This window comes from Zingiber officinale, chromosome 3B, assembly GCF_018446385.1.
Source record: "Zingiber officinale cultivar Zhangliang chromosome 3B, Zo_v1.1, whole genome shotgun sequence".
NCBI lineage: Eukaryota > Viridiplantae > Streptophyta > Magnoliopsida > Zingiberales > Zingiberaceae > Zingiber > Zingiber officinale.
Window position 1 is genome coordinate 15439204 of NC_055991.1, and position 13459 is coordinate 15452662.

General features: G+C 37.8%; 1 protein-coding gene and 1 non-coding gene across 2 annotated transcripts; one reads left to right on the plus strand and one right to left on the minus strand.

Annotated features, from left to right (window-relative positions):
• Positions 1–447: 447 nt before the first annotated feature.
• On the plus strand, positions 448–554 carry LOC121968834. The gene has a single exon (XR_006108366.1). It is a non-coding gene; the product is annotated as a small nucleolar RNA R71 (small nucleolar RNA).
• An 8560-nt stretch (positions 555–9114) lies between these two features.
• Positions 9115–12191, minus strand: LOC121968096. The gene is made up of 2 exons (XM_042518600.1): positions 12064–12191; positions 9115–10369 (listed from the first exon to the last, which is right to left on the minus strand). The coding sequence occupies exon 2, from the start codon at positions 10342–10344 to the stop codon at positions 9115–9117; it is 1230 nt and encodes a 409-aa protein (XP_042374534.1). The 5' UTR covers positions 10345–10369; positions 12064–12191.
• Positions 12192–13459: the final 1268 nt, after the last annotated feature.

Here is a 13459-nt window from a genome sequence, read left to right on the forward strand (position 1 = left end):
GTGTGTGACACCACACACCATGTTATCTACAATATAAATTAATTGAACAACTACATTTATCATAAATGTAGACATTTGACCAATGTGATTCTTATTTCTAGATAAATGTTTATACCAAAAAGCTAGGCTTTTAGTATACATCCTAACATGATATTCACTAGACTTTTCATTCTGCGACTCATGATTTTCTAAGATCTTGGTGGTTGCATTGCATCTTATTCAATAGGCACACTTGCATTCATGGCTTGTACTTCTAGAATTCTCAAGGAAGATGTCATTAAGATTTCACTTGATCATTCTTGGAGGTTTGTTGTCACTAAATTAATTAATGTATATGCTTCATCTAAATTTTTATTCATTAAATAACCTCCTGCAGCTGAATCCAAAAATCTCTTACTCGAGAAAGAAATCCCAATGTAGAATATGTGTATTGTCAACCATCTTTCCAACCTATGATGAGGACACTATCTTAATAAACCTTTGTATCTATCTTATGCTTCAAATAGTTATTCTCTATCTGCCTGAGTAAAATTTGCAATACAATTCCTCATGTACATTGTTCTGCTTGAAGGGAAAAAATGATTTAGAAATCACTGTTCCAATTGTTTCCAACTTGTTATGCTTTGTCGAGGGAGAGAATAAAACCAAGCCCTTGCTTTATCCTTGATATTAAAAGGGAATGTCATCAACCAAATGACATTTGCTGAAACTCCTTCACGGTTCACCATGTTTCAATATTCAAGAAATACCTCAAGGTGCAAGTATGGGTTCTCTGAAATTTCTCCTCTAAATTTGTGACCTTATATCATGAACATTAATTCTAGGTCTAGTTGGAAGTTATCTGCTTCAATCTGAGGTTCCACAATGGGAGATTTGAATCTTGCAAAAATAGTTGCAAAAAACTCTCCTAAAGGTCTAATTGATATGTTAGTGCTCATTATATCTTATAAAAATAAAATTACTAGAAAAACTGAAGTACTGAATTTAAATTGCATGAAAGAAAAATACAGAAATAAAATCAAACAAGTAAATGAAAAATCTATTAACAAGTCTAGATTAACTCATATGATAATCAACTAATGTTAATCGAAACAATCCTCGACAATGGCTCCAAAAACATGATGTGTGGTTAAATCTACAAGTGTACAGATATGTTGTCAAGTAATAAAATATGGATCCATAGGAACTATTGATTAAACACTAGTTGATTTCACACGTTGAATTATCTAGATATCCGAAGGTTGTTTCACGAGCGCTTGGAAACTAGAAATTGAGAGAAGAGAGGGAGAAGGGAAGAGAGAGAGTGTGAGTAGAAAGTAGAGAGAGAAAGAGTGTGAGCACAAGCGGACGGTAGGAGAAGGTAAAATTGAATTTAGGGTTGACTTAGGATTCCGATTTTATTATGATGTTAAGTAATGTCCCTATGCATTTTTCATCTACCTAACTCCATTCTTATATTATTGTAGAGTATCTACTAAAGTCTAGCACAATCCCGCGAAGATCGCTCAGGAGAGTTTACTCAAACTCTAACACCATTAAGTAGAGAAGTAACTTTAGAAAGTCCGATTAAAGGGTTGCCCTAGGACCCATAGTCATACAACTGTTAGAGTTATCTAATGTATTTATTAACGGTAGATTAATGACATTAAGTAGGAGAGGTAATCTAGAAAATTTGATTAAAGTGTCATCCTTTGTCACTAAGGGCTCCTTGGTCATACAATCTCTAGATTAATCAAATCACTTCCTAAGATTAATACGGGAAAAAATCACAAACTCTAATTGGCTTCCCTTATAAGGAATTGCCCTCCATTACAAGGGGATGTCATAGAAAGTAAGGGATACCCTCTATCATAGGACTCCTAGTCATACAATTCAAAGCGCCTTCTCTGCATAGTGACCAAAACTCTACATCTACATATATTGTACCTCACACACATTTCGTTAAATATATACAAGCACAACATGATAGAACAAGTTATAAAACATATTATTGCATCGGAAAATGTCCAACTACATAGTTCATTCATCAAACATGCATCACAATTACTTCCTACATCCTAGATCTAGCGGGATACTCCATAACAAAGGAATTACAATCCCAAAATACAAATGAAAGCATCCATACAATTCAAATCAAATAATAGAGATAAGAAATGCTTAGAGAGAAGATTTTCAATGTCTTCATTGTCGTTCCTTAGCACTGGAGATGGACAGACGTCGAAGTCGATGAAGGTGATATCCCTAGGGTTTCCCCAAGAGAGGAAAACCCTCTCCAAGAAGGAGGACCCAGTCCTTTGATCCAAGCCCCCTCCTCTTCCCAATCTAATGGGGTGAATCCCTTTTATAGGGGATGAGGTAGGTCATGCGACACGACCCGTGTCACTAGGCACGGGAGTTCGTGTTGTGTGCGGGAGCTCTAGATCTAGTGGAGCACAGCTCGTGTCGTGGTGCCTGTGGCACGACAGCCGAATGTGCCACGGCCTATGCCTCTGGGCACGGGCGGGTCGTGGCAAGGAGGCAGAGCCAACCATGGGTCGTGCCACTAGGCACGACCGCCCGTGGTGAGGCAACAGAAGCTGCCACTAGGCACTACTGCTATGGATCATGCCACTGGGCACGACCACCCGTGGTGAGGCAACAGAAGCTACCACTAGGCACTACTATGGATCATGCCACTGGGCACGACCGCGCATGGTGAGGAAACAAAAGCTACCACGGGTCGTGCCACTGGCATGGCCGCTCGTGGCAAAGCAAGGCTTCTTTAGCATTGTCTTTCAGCTCCCCGTTTGGCTCCAATCTTCATTAAAGCTGTCAGACGGGTCAACCCGTGGCGGGGCCGGGCGGCCCATGGCGAGTTGACCATTTGGCAGGGTTGGGCGGGGTGAGCCAACCCGTCTTCTTGGCGGATTGGAAAATCTCCAACCTATCCCAATCCAAGGCGGGTTATGGGTTAGGCGGGCCAACCCACTGGCCCATCAAAAATTTTTTAAAATAATTATATCTTTAACATTTTACTTTGAAAAGATTTTACTAATCAAATGTATCCTAAAATAGATATTAATATAAATGAGTACTTATGTTTGATGAAAATTATTATTTTTATTTTAAAATTATAGTAAAAAAATAATAAATTGATATAAAACTTGGCTTATATGTGTTTCTCAACCCGCGGACCAACCCAAGCTAGTCGCGGGTCGATCCGAGCGGGTCATGGGCCAGGCAAGTTGACCCACAACAGACTTAGGTTGATAAAATTCTAACTCAATCTACTTAAATTGCTTGGAAGGGTGGGTTAACCCGACAAGCTCAACCCAAATTGATAACATTAATCTTCACTCCTATCATCCAAAATATATGAGAGCAGTATCCAGGAGTAATAAAACATAAAAATGAAGCATAGAATCAAGTTATCTCAAATCATACATGCAAAAGTGGGTCAAATGCAGTGTGAAAACACGATGAAAACCTTATATACTTTACAGCTATCAGTGGCCAAGTTGTCGAGTGGCCCAAGTGGGTCGAGCTATCCAGTGGTTGTCGAGTGGTCAGAGTGGGTCGAGCTATTGAGTGGTTGTCGAGTGGCCAGAGTGGGTTGAGTTGTAGAGTGGCCCCAACATGTGTAGTTCTCGAGTCACCTGAGTGGGCCAAGCTGCAGTGGTCTAAGAGGGTCTAACTCCTGAGTGGACTTAGCTGTTGAGTGGCCTAAACAAGTCTAACTCTTGAGTGACCTGAGAAGATCTAACTTCCTAATAGGAAGACTCCCAAGTAGCCCGAGTAAGCCTAGCTCCCTAATAGGAGGTCAAGTGAAGTTGTGTCGAACTGCTAAGCTGGAAGGCTAGGCTAAGAGGTGTCAAGTGGCTAGGCAAGATCACTAAGCAGGCTGGGCTTCTTGGCTGGAAGCAAGGTTGTCAAACTGGAGGCAAGACTGTCAAGTAGGAGAAGAACTAAGCACTACCGAGGCTTTTGTTAGACACGGTTTTCTTAAAACAAAGTCATCCTCTCCGATGGTGCTTCGAGGTCACTTTGGACATCTATTTCTTGGGATACAACAACATGACCACGTACACAATTAAGCACGGTTGTTGGTAGCATAAGGTCTATCTAGTCCACAGTAAATGACTAGCGATAAAAATAAGTCAACTTCCTTAATAGTAGTCACTTGCTCAAAGTGAACTTCGGGTTGGTTGGTGACTATGACATGGTTGGAGCATGGCTGTGATATGGATGGAATTTGAGTGGATTGAGGTGGTAGCTAAATGGAGGACTTAGATGTGGATGAGCTCAGATGTTGAGGATGGAGAGCCCCACCATATGCTGGGTACATAGATCCAGGGATGGAGGACTTAGGCGCTTAAGGACAAGGGCTCTAGATGATTAGCGAGTGGGATGGATGTGATACCAGAGACAACGTTGCCTGACTCTGGCTTTAAGGATGGTATTAATGATCATGCGTTGGTTAGTGATTGATATTTTGTGAGGAGTTGGATGGATGCTGGACTGGGGCGGACCATGGAGGAGGACTTTGGTAGAGATGCGAGCTCAGGCACTGATTATGGGGTGTTGACATTGGATGCCATGTATGTTGGTGCAATATCTCTTGGGTCAAGGTTGACCGATTTGACTAAGCTTGAGCTGACTCAAGCTTGAGTCTTGATGTCTGGATTTTGATGTTTGATAATACATGGAGACTGACAGTACATGGAGATTGCAGGTGCAATCGTTCATTTAGGGAGATTGTTGATACAATTTTCCTCTGGTAAAGGTTGACCAATTAGATGTGAAGAAGAGTCAGGTAGGTCAAAACTGACCGGATACTTGACTGGGAAGTCCTGGTGAGTGAAGCCAGACAGTATGAAAGTCCTGGTGAGTGAAGTCAGGCAGATGGGAAATCCTAGTGAGTGAAGCTAGGTGAAAGTCCTGGTGAGTGAAGCCAGGCAGATGGGAAATCCTAGTGAGTGAAGTTAGGTGAAAGTCCTGGTGAGTGAAGCTAGGCAGATGGGAAATCCTAGTGAGTGAAGGTAGGTGAAAGTCCTGATAAGTGAAGCCAGACAGTTGAGAAATCCTGATGAGTGAAGCCAGGTTAAAGACCTAGTGAGTGAAGCTAGGCAGAAGGAAAATTCTAGTAAGTGAAGTCAGGTGAAAGACCTAGTGAGTGAAGATAGGCAGTATGAAAATCCTAGTGAGTGAAGCTAGGTGAAGGTCCTGGTGAGTGAAACCAGACACGTGAAAATCTAGGTGGGTCAAGGTTGACCGGACACCTGGTATGAAGAAGTCCAAGTAGGTCAAAGGATTGACCGAATACTTGGCACGAGGAGAAAAGTCCAAGTGGGTCAAAGGGATTGACCGGACACTTGGTGAAGAAGTCCTAGCAGGTCAAGAGTGACCGGATGCTAGGCATGATATCCCAACAGGTCATGATTGACCAGATGTTGGATTTTAAGGGCTTGAGACTTGATTAGGGCAAATCAAGTTAGATTAATCGATCAACCGATCGATTGAATCATGCCCAATCGATCGGTTGGTCGATTGGGTGAGTCCCACGACAATTCTTCCTCCCAATCGATCAATGAATCAATTGGGAGGGAATTGTCGTCACATAGAACTTCTCCCAATCGATTAGCCGATCGATTGGAAGCCTCCAATCGATCGGGTGATGGATGATCGATTGGTAGGTTGGAAATTGCAGGAGAGCCTTGAATCGATCGGGCAATCGATTCAGATGATTTCCAGAGAGCACAGAGGCACTCTGGATCAATCAACCGATCAATCCAAAGCCTCCCCAATCGATTGAGAGCAATTCAATCGATTGGGATCCGACCGTTGGCGCTGAATAAAGTCGTTGCGAGCGTCTTCTTCAGCATCTCTTCGCCCGATTCTTCTCAGATTTTCTCAGCAACATCTCTAGAGCTCACCGCCAGTTCTTGAAGCTTCTTGGAGCAAGGTGTTCTTGCACTTCCAAGGTCAAGAGGCGTTCCAAACAAGAAGGAGAAGCTAGCTAGAGTTCATTGTATAAAATCCTGTAAGATTTACTTGTATTTGCTTCTTCTTTTCTTCTTGTTGTTGTGTGAAGGAGTGTTTTTACTAGTGGAGTGTGTGTCGCGTGTGGATCCTTGGATTAGTCACCTCTTCTTGAAGTGGATACCAAGTAAATCCTTGTGTTAGCGTTGTATTTTTGTTTCTTGTTCTTTCCGCTCCATATCATCACCAAGAAGCAAGCTACGACGAGCGCGACGAGCTATTCCCCCCCCCCCCCCCCCCTCCAAGCACATTTCGACTCATAACAATGTACTGTGGACCATCACTATGGCTAGGTTCATGCATTTTGACATTGGGCATGGCAAACAACTTAGATATGGATGATGGAATGCAGACATCAGACATGGTAGAGAGCTCAGTCACTGGATGGTTACATGGATTAATACCTCTATGGTGTTGTGCATGGATTGTTTGGAGGCTCTAGGTTTGGATATTAGCAGTGCCAGGGTGTTCGTGGCTTGCGGTTGGATGATGTTGAAATGATAGCCTGCTGAATTAGGATGATATTTATGATCATATGTTGGATAGTGAGTAGTGTTTTGTGAGGATGGTACCCATGAGGGTACACACGTATGTATGTGATTTCACACCTTAGACAGTCACTCAAATATGATACTTCATTAGATACGAATAGTGGATCATATGTTCTGTTATACCATTTTCTTGATGATATATATTTATCTTTCATCAAAAAAAAAAGCATTGGTTGTTCGTGACAAACCGAAATTGCATCCAAATGCTTGACAAAAGGATGCTGAGCTAAATGCATAGTAGAGGAGAGGAGGTTTTGGGGGACAAAAGTGGATAGAATGTTACTGCTTTTCTACTTTCTTGCTTGCTACCACCCGTCCGAATCGTAACGCCGGCTATCAACCATGAATGGTTGGTCGCTTTGTTCGGCCAATTACAGATTCACCATTGATGTCTAATCATTTTAGATTGGCACATTAATGCATCTATTACATAATTGAGCGGGTAGGAAAAAAATTCATTCGGGTAGCAAAACGTAGGTTGATTTGCTTGGCAAATTTAGCCTCAATTGGTCTGACAATTGATGCATAGGCCACGCTCTCACACGAGTCACCTAGGGTCAATGTAATCCGAGTCTTGAATTTGCACCCCTTGTAGATACGAGGAGAGCCTCTCCACATACATGTTTACAACTTCAATTGTTGTAATTCAATATAAATCAATTTCGTAGACACAAAACTCCCTCATATTAGAGTCTCTTCCATTCTTTTCCATTCACATTTTTCCAACATATTATTTTTGGTTTCCTAAGATGCTTTCCTATCAAACTTTGGTACAATACATTTTCCTTATCAATAAATAAATTAGATGTACATTGTTGATAGTTTTCATCCATTTTGTTTGTTCATAGCATTCCAGGATGCAAATATACTACAAGCATTATCGCATTTCTATAGCACAATCGTTTTGACCAATAATGTCAATTGAATCAAAAGGATTTTTTTTTTTTGAATAAGTAAATTACATTAAGAAGCAAATAAGAATGTACAATCTGTGTTGATGCGTTTGAATCTTTATGAATATCCCATTAAGACTCGACAACCCTTCATTAAAATTACAACGATTCCTAGCTTGCTAAATGAGCTATATGATACATAGCCAATGTCTTTTTGTAACACATCTCGAGCCTCTGATTTCTCTTTTGAACTTGTAGCATCCGTCTCGCCTTAGAGGATGCCTTCCGAGACTAGGCATACTAAGAGTTGAGCAAAGATGTCACCTGCTCCACTATAGTTGATCGATCAAAGATGGTATCTCGAACCTGCATCAACTAATTAACAAGCGGTAAATTTGATACCTTCACCTGTCAAATCCATATGTCAGATCTACTCGGATATGTATGATGGGTTCACCACACCCATATATGTCCTATTATATGTTCCACATCCCATATCCACCCTTTTGCTTCACAAGACACAGAAGATTTGATAGGAGGATGTTTGGATAACCACACAAAAGCTTTGCAAATGGAGTAGAATTTGTTTATCATACCGCTAGGCACTGGTAGGATAGAAAGTCAAAAGCGCCAAATGCCCTACAAGACCGACCTGACTACCAACATCAAAGGTCAACTTGGAGCATGATACCAGTCCCCAATAGCCCCTCAAATGTAATACGACGATCACTGTTTCTGAGGTAGGCATACTTTGATTATTGTTGCAAGAAGTGTCTCTCTGCCTTTGCTAAGAGTTTAGCACAGGCCTATAACATGCAATAGTCAGCTAAAGGGGGTATTGATAGATAACTTGGCACAAAGACAAAGCAAAAAAATGTTAAAGTAATTATTAATTTAAATAAGTCCCTAGCAAACTTTTAAGCGATGTTGGGAGACTCCTTGGAACCTCGAAGCAAGTTTGGAACAGTTGTGATTTTATCACGTTGAATGTGACCATGCGGAAGTATGATAGATAGCTCGGGATGACCAGCATCAATGACAATGGCATTGTAGAGCAACTTGTGACTTCAACATAGTTGTGAGAGATGTTCTGTCAAAATAAATTTGGTCCCGCAACTTGTGATTTGCATCTTCCTTGTAGTAACCCAACCGCTCCTGCATTATAAATTTCAAGGAAAAACATTAGTAACGTTTCACTAGTAAGGCGCAAGGCCATGTATAAAAGACCCTTGACTAAAGGCTATGTTGACTAAAGATATTTTTACCATTCAAATGATGATCTCACTTGGATGTTTTTTTTTGTAGTGATCTAAGCTTGATGTCTATCACGCACCTACAATGTTGTTCCTCTGATTATTTTTCAGCTGCTCCAAACTTGTTGAGCTGCTTAACAATGTAAAGCAGATGCAGAAAACTCAACGGAACCATTATACAAAAACCCAGTGATGTTCCTCTAGGTATGCTTCTTGAGCTTCATCATGCTTCTGTGAAAAGCTATCATGATATGGTTACTCATATTGCTTCTGGATGACAACGCAAGGAAATGAAGAAAGAAATGGGATGTTTCATTGAACGAATCACCCAGATGCAAACTCATTTGAAGCAGACTTGGCAACTTGTTGACACTTGCTTCAGCTCATTTTAAATTTTCCTCATCTTTTCGAGATGCCCCAGGGTTGCCGATAGGAACCTTTTGTTGATGAGCTCAATTTTGAATGTCTTGAAGATATGCCACTGCCCAAAACTCTTGTTTTACATGCATTTCTAACTGACTTTGTTGGTGAACTTTTAGCAGGGAGCCTCAACTGAGTTACTCTTTTCCCATGGGAAGCTGCAACCTTAGACTTGCCTTCATCCTTCAAGGGAGATTGGCAAAAGAATTTATCAAGATCCAGGTTGTCATACAAGTTGCGATCAAATGGCCAAAAAAGAGGTTCATCCCAATCACAATCTAGTGAACAAGAATGAGAAGACAGGATTTTCTGATGATGAATGGAACTCAAAGAATGGCTTGAAATATCAAAGACAAAGGCACCAGAATAATTTTCTCTTCCATGTATCAGTTTACAATCCCTTGACACTGAATCCACATATGAGCTTGGAGATTCAACTGAACTGTTACTTACTGATGGAACCTCGGCCTGTCTACCATGATAAAATTTAAGACTTTCTGAATGGACAAGTGAAGAATCTCTTCCTTCATTCTCAAATTCTCCTGGTTTCATTAGTGCCTTCTCAACTTTCCCTCCAAAATTGAATTTCCTGCAATGACATAAGGACCCACTTCTAGACACATGCTGAAACCCATCTGTCACACTGCTCTCAGCTGAAGAAGCTGGGCTTCTGCACCATGAAGATGTGGACGATAACTGTTCTTGCGGAAGTAGATCAAAATGATCAAACTCCCAAATGTCCGAAGATAAACTATAATTATCTGAAGATAACCACATACAATCACTATCCTCACCTAATCTGTCAATAAGACTTAGCTGATCCAAAGCATCAATAGTGGTTTCTTCTGGTTCTGGGAAAATAGCAACAGCTTTCTTTTGGAGAACTCTATTTGAGACTGTCTTTATGTTCTTTTTTGATTTGCTACGATTGCTATCCTTTGACACTGCTTTCAAAACTTCTGTTGCTCGTTGGGAGCTTTTATTCATGCTAGCGATACCTAACTTATGATCTTTCTTGATGAGATAAATGGATTCCCGTGGAGTAAGATCTTTATTATCCTTTTGCTGGACCTGTTTTTTACCAGTTTTTTTTACACTGAAATTATTTCTTGAAGAATTAAGAGAACTACTATCCTTCAGCTGTGTCTTAATTCTTGAAGTAACCTCCAATGCTTTTTCAGATAATCGGTTTCTATTTGTAAATCCCATTTTTCTGCACTCTACTCTAAGATTGCTGCAAAACCAATAGGTCTTCTGAGTAACACAAGGCAAGTCTTGGCAGAAAAATAAGGGGAAAAAACCAAAGGTAGCAAGACTGAAAATGCATCCTATGAATGGAAGTGCATGAGTGAAAAAAAGAGAGTACAAGAGTACAGAAAGCATTATGAGAATAAATTAAACAGCTCTAAAATATCAGGGTTAAGCTACTAAATTTTTTACATGTCAGATTTGTTGACATTGCACAGACAAACAGTTTGGAAAACCTTGGGTTGAACAACAAGACATACATCTTCCAGTTGATTTAACCAGGAGAAACTCAGCTTGTTAAAGATATACCATCATATAACCACATTCAAGAGGATTAAGTAGCAATATACTTTGAAATTCAAAGTAGAATTAAGGATATATAGACCTGCTCTTAACTGATATTAAGTAAATTTGAATTGAAGACAAAAGTGGAAAGTGAATGTATATTTTGGTTAGTAATCCATCATCTAGAATTTATTTTTGTCTCGCTCGATCCCTTACACCTTCCACTCTAATCAATGCAAATCATCAAGTCCATCCCATTTCAACCTTCTCACTTTATCATCCATTATAGATACACTAAATTGCTCCAATAGTCCTTTTTTTTATTTAATATTTTTTTGTGGCGTCACTCACACTCATCTGCAGCAATTCCTTAGACATCATACTTTTATATGTGAACTTGCATAATGGAGTGTATCGAAGTTAAAGATTGTAAGCAACATGAAGGGCATAACCTTTTCTTGCAACAAAAAATACATATATTGTAAAGGACAGGATTGGGTAAATAAAAAAACCAGGATGAATGAACATCATTACTGATTCAGTTATAGTGATCAACCAAACTGCTGGAACACAAGGGGATTAATATGGATTAGAATAAATTCCCCAATAGAATGAGCCTACCTTATAGGATATTGTTAACAGGATTAACATCACATATGGTAATGCAAGTTTAGGCCCCACAAAGAATGTTAGATGTATCTTAGAAGAAGGTCAATGCTATCAATTTTCTAAAAACTTAAAAGCTATTGCCAAGACCCAAGATTCAAAACCCAAGCCATTTTCTTCCAGCATAGCAACTAGGGAAAATTAGATCTCTCTTTAATTTCTTTAATTATTCAGTTTCAGATCACACAATCCCACTAGACATGGAAGGAAACTTCGATCATTGTCAGTAATAAACCCATACTAAAGTATATTTTAAAAAATCAAGTAGTTTCCTTCAGATAGCAAAAATAAGAAAGAAAAAAATGGGAACATGCTAATGGTGAGATTAGATGCTAACAACATATCAGTTCTCTGCTATATGGAGAAAAAGCATAGATTTACAAGATTACCTCAATAATAACACTAGAACATGGAGGAAAAAACAGGAAACTAATTCTTAAAAAAAAAAGTAAATTTCTTTAATGAGTATATTTTTTTTTTATATCTCGTAGAAGTTAGCATGGAAGAAAAAAGAAGCGGATATGGCATACAGATCAACCATTTGTTTAGAAGCATTTTACAGGATTCTCGGGGAAATTATCCTAATTCATGTGAAAAACTTCTGTTTTCTTTTAGAAGATAGAATTGGCAAAGGAAACAAGCAAAACGCTACTATCCTTCTACTTTCAAACACAATGATAGGGTAGAAAGCAAAACAATTGAACTCTAACAAGGATAAATGAATGTTACCAGAAGAGGAGAAAGATTCCTCGCAAAGAGACCTGGAGCGAGAGAGCGAGAGAGAGGGTTCAAGGGTTTATTTGTTATTTGTTTTGGCTGAATCGGAGAAGTTCGCAGCCGGAGATCTTCCCGCTTCCGAAACAAACCCCGTTACAACGCTTATGACTCGGAACTATCCTTGAGCTCGAATCTTGATGCATGCATTCAATGGTTAGACGGTTCAAAGAGCTTATGATGGCATTATCGTCATTTCATTATATTGGTGATCGTCATTAGTTCGTTAATATAATAACAACAAATATAGAAGCAGTTTATTTCTAAAACAGAATTACGGACGTCGGTTACGTTGTACTCACTTCCCGACTATAAGATAGTCAGTAAGACCATCTCCAATCCATCACTAAAATATTAAATTTGGTATAAAATTAACATTAAAATATTCTAATCTATGCATCAAATTTTTAGTATGATAAAAAATACAACAGTATTTTTATACTATTCATATCATACTAAATAGGAGAGAGTTTTTTATTTTTTTAATTTTATTATATAATTAATAAAATCAAATGTAATTAATTTATAATTATTATTTTCTTTGTTTTTACTTATAGGACATTTAAATATAATTAAATGTAATTATTATTTATTATACATTTAAATTAAGAATATTTAGTAACATATTTATATTTTATTAAGTATATGTAAAGATTTAATTTATTAAAATTATTATTTTTAATTTATTTAATATATTTAATTATAATTACATTTATAAATTATATCACTAATTTCATTAAAAAATATAATAAAATATTAAAAAAAATTATATGCAAAAATACATTATCCAAATATAATTTAAATGTAAACTACATTACCCAAATATATTTGTAAAGATTTAATTTATTAAAATAATTATTTTTAATTTATTTAATATATTTTAATTCTAATTACATTTATAAATTATAACACTAATTTCATAAAAAATATATATATAATAAAATATTTAAAAAAATTATATGCATAAATATAAAATACATTACCTAAGCATTAAATTTAAATATAATAATTATCATATAAAAATATTAATAAATTTAAATGTAGGTTGAATATTAAATTATGAATAAGAAAAATAGAGTATTTTAAAGAATATTCTTTTTTGGTGTGAGATAGTGTTGATGCAGGGCCGGCTCTAGAGGGAGGCAGCCTAGGTTGCCTAGGGCCTCCCTATTCTAGGGGCCTCTATATTTTAAGATTTTATATTTATATTTGAGGATTTTATTAAATTTGATATGGATCATTTTTTTTTTGACAGATCAAAAAATATTTTATTTTTAATCGTAAAAAAAACCTTAAACAAGTCTTTTTTTATTATTAATATATCTTTTTATTAATTTTAATCATTTGAAAT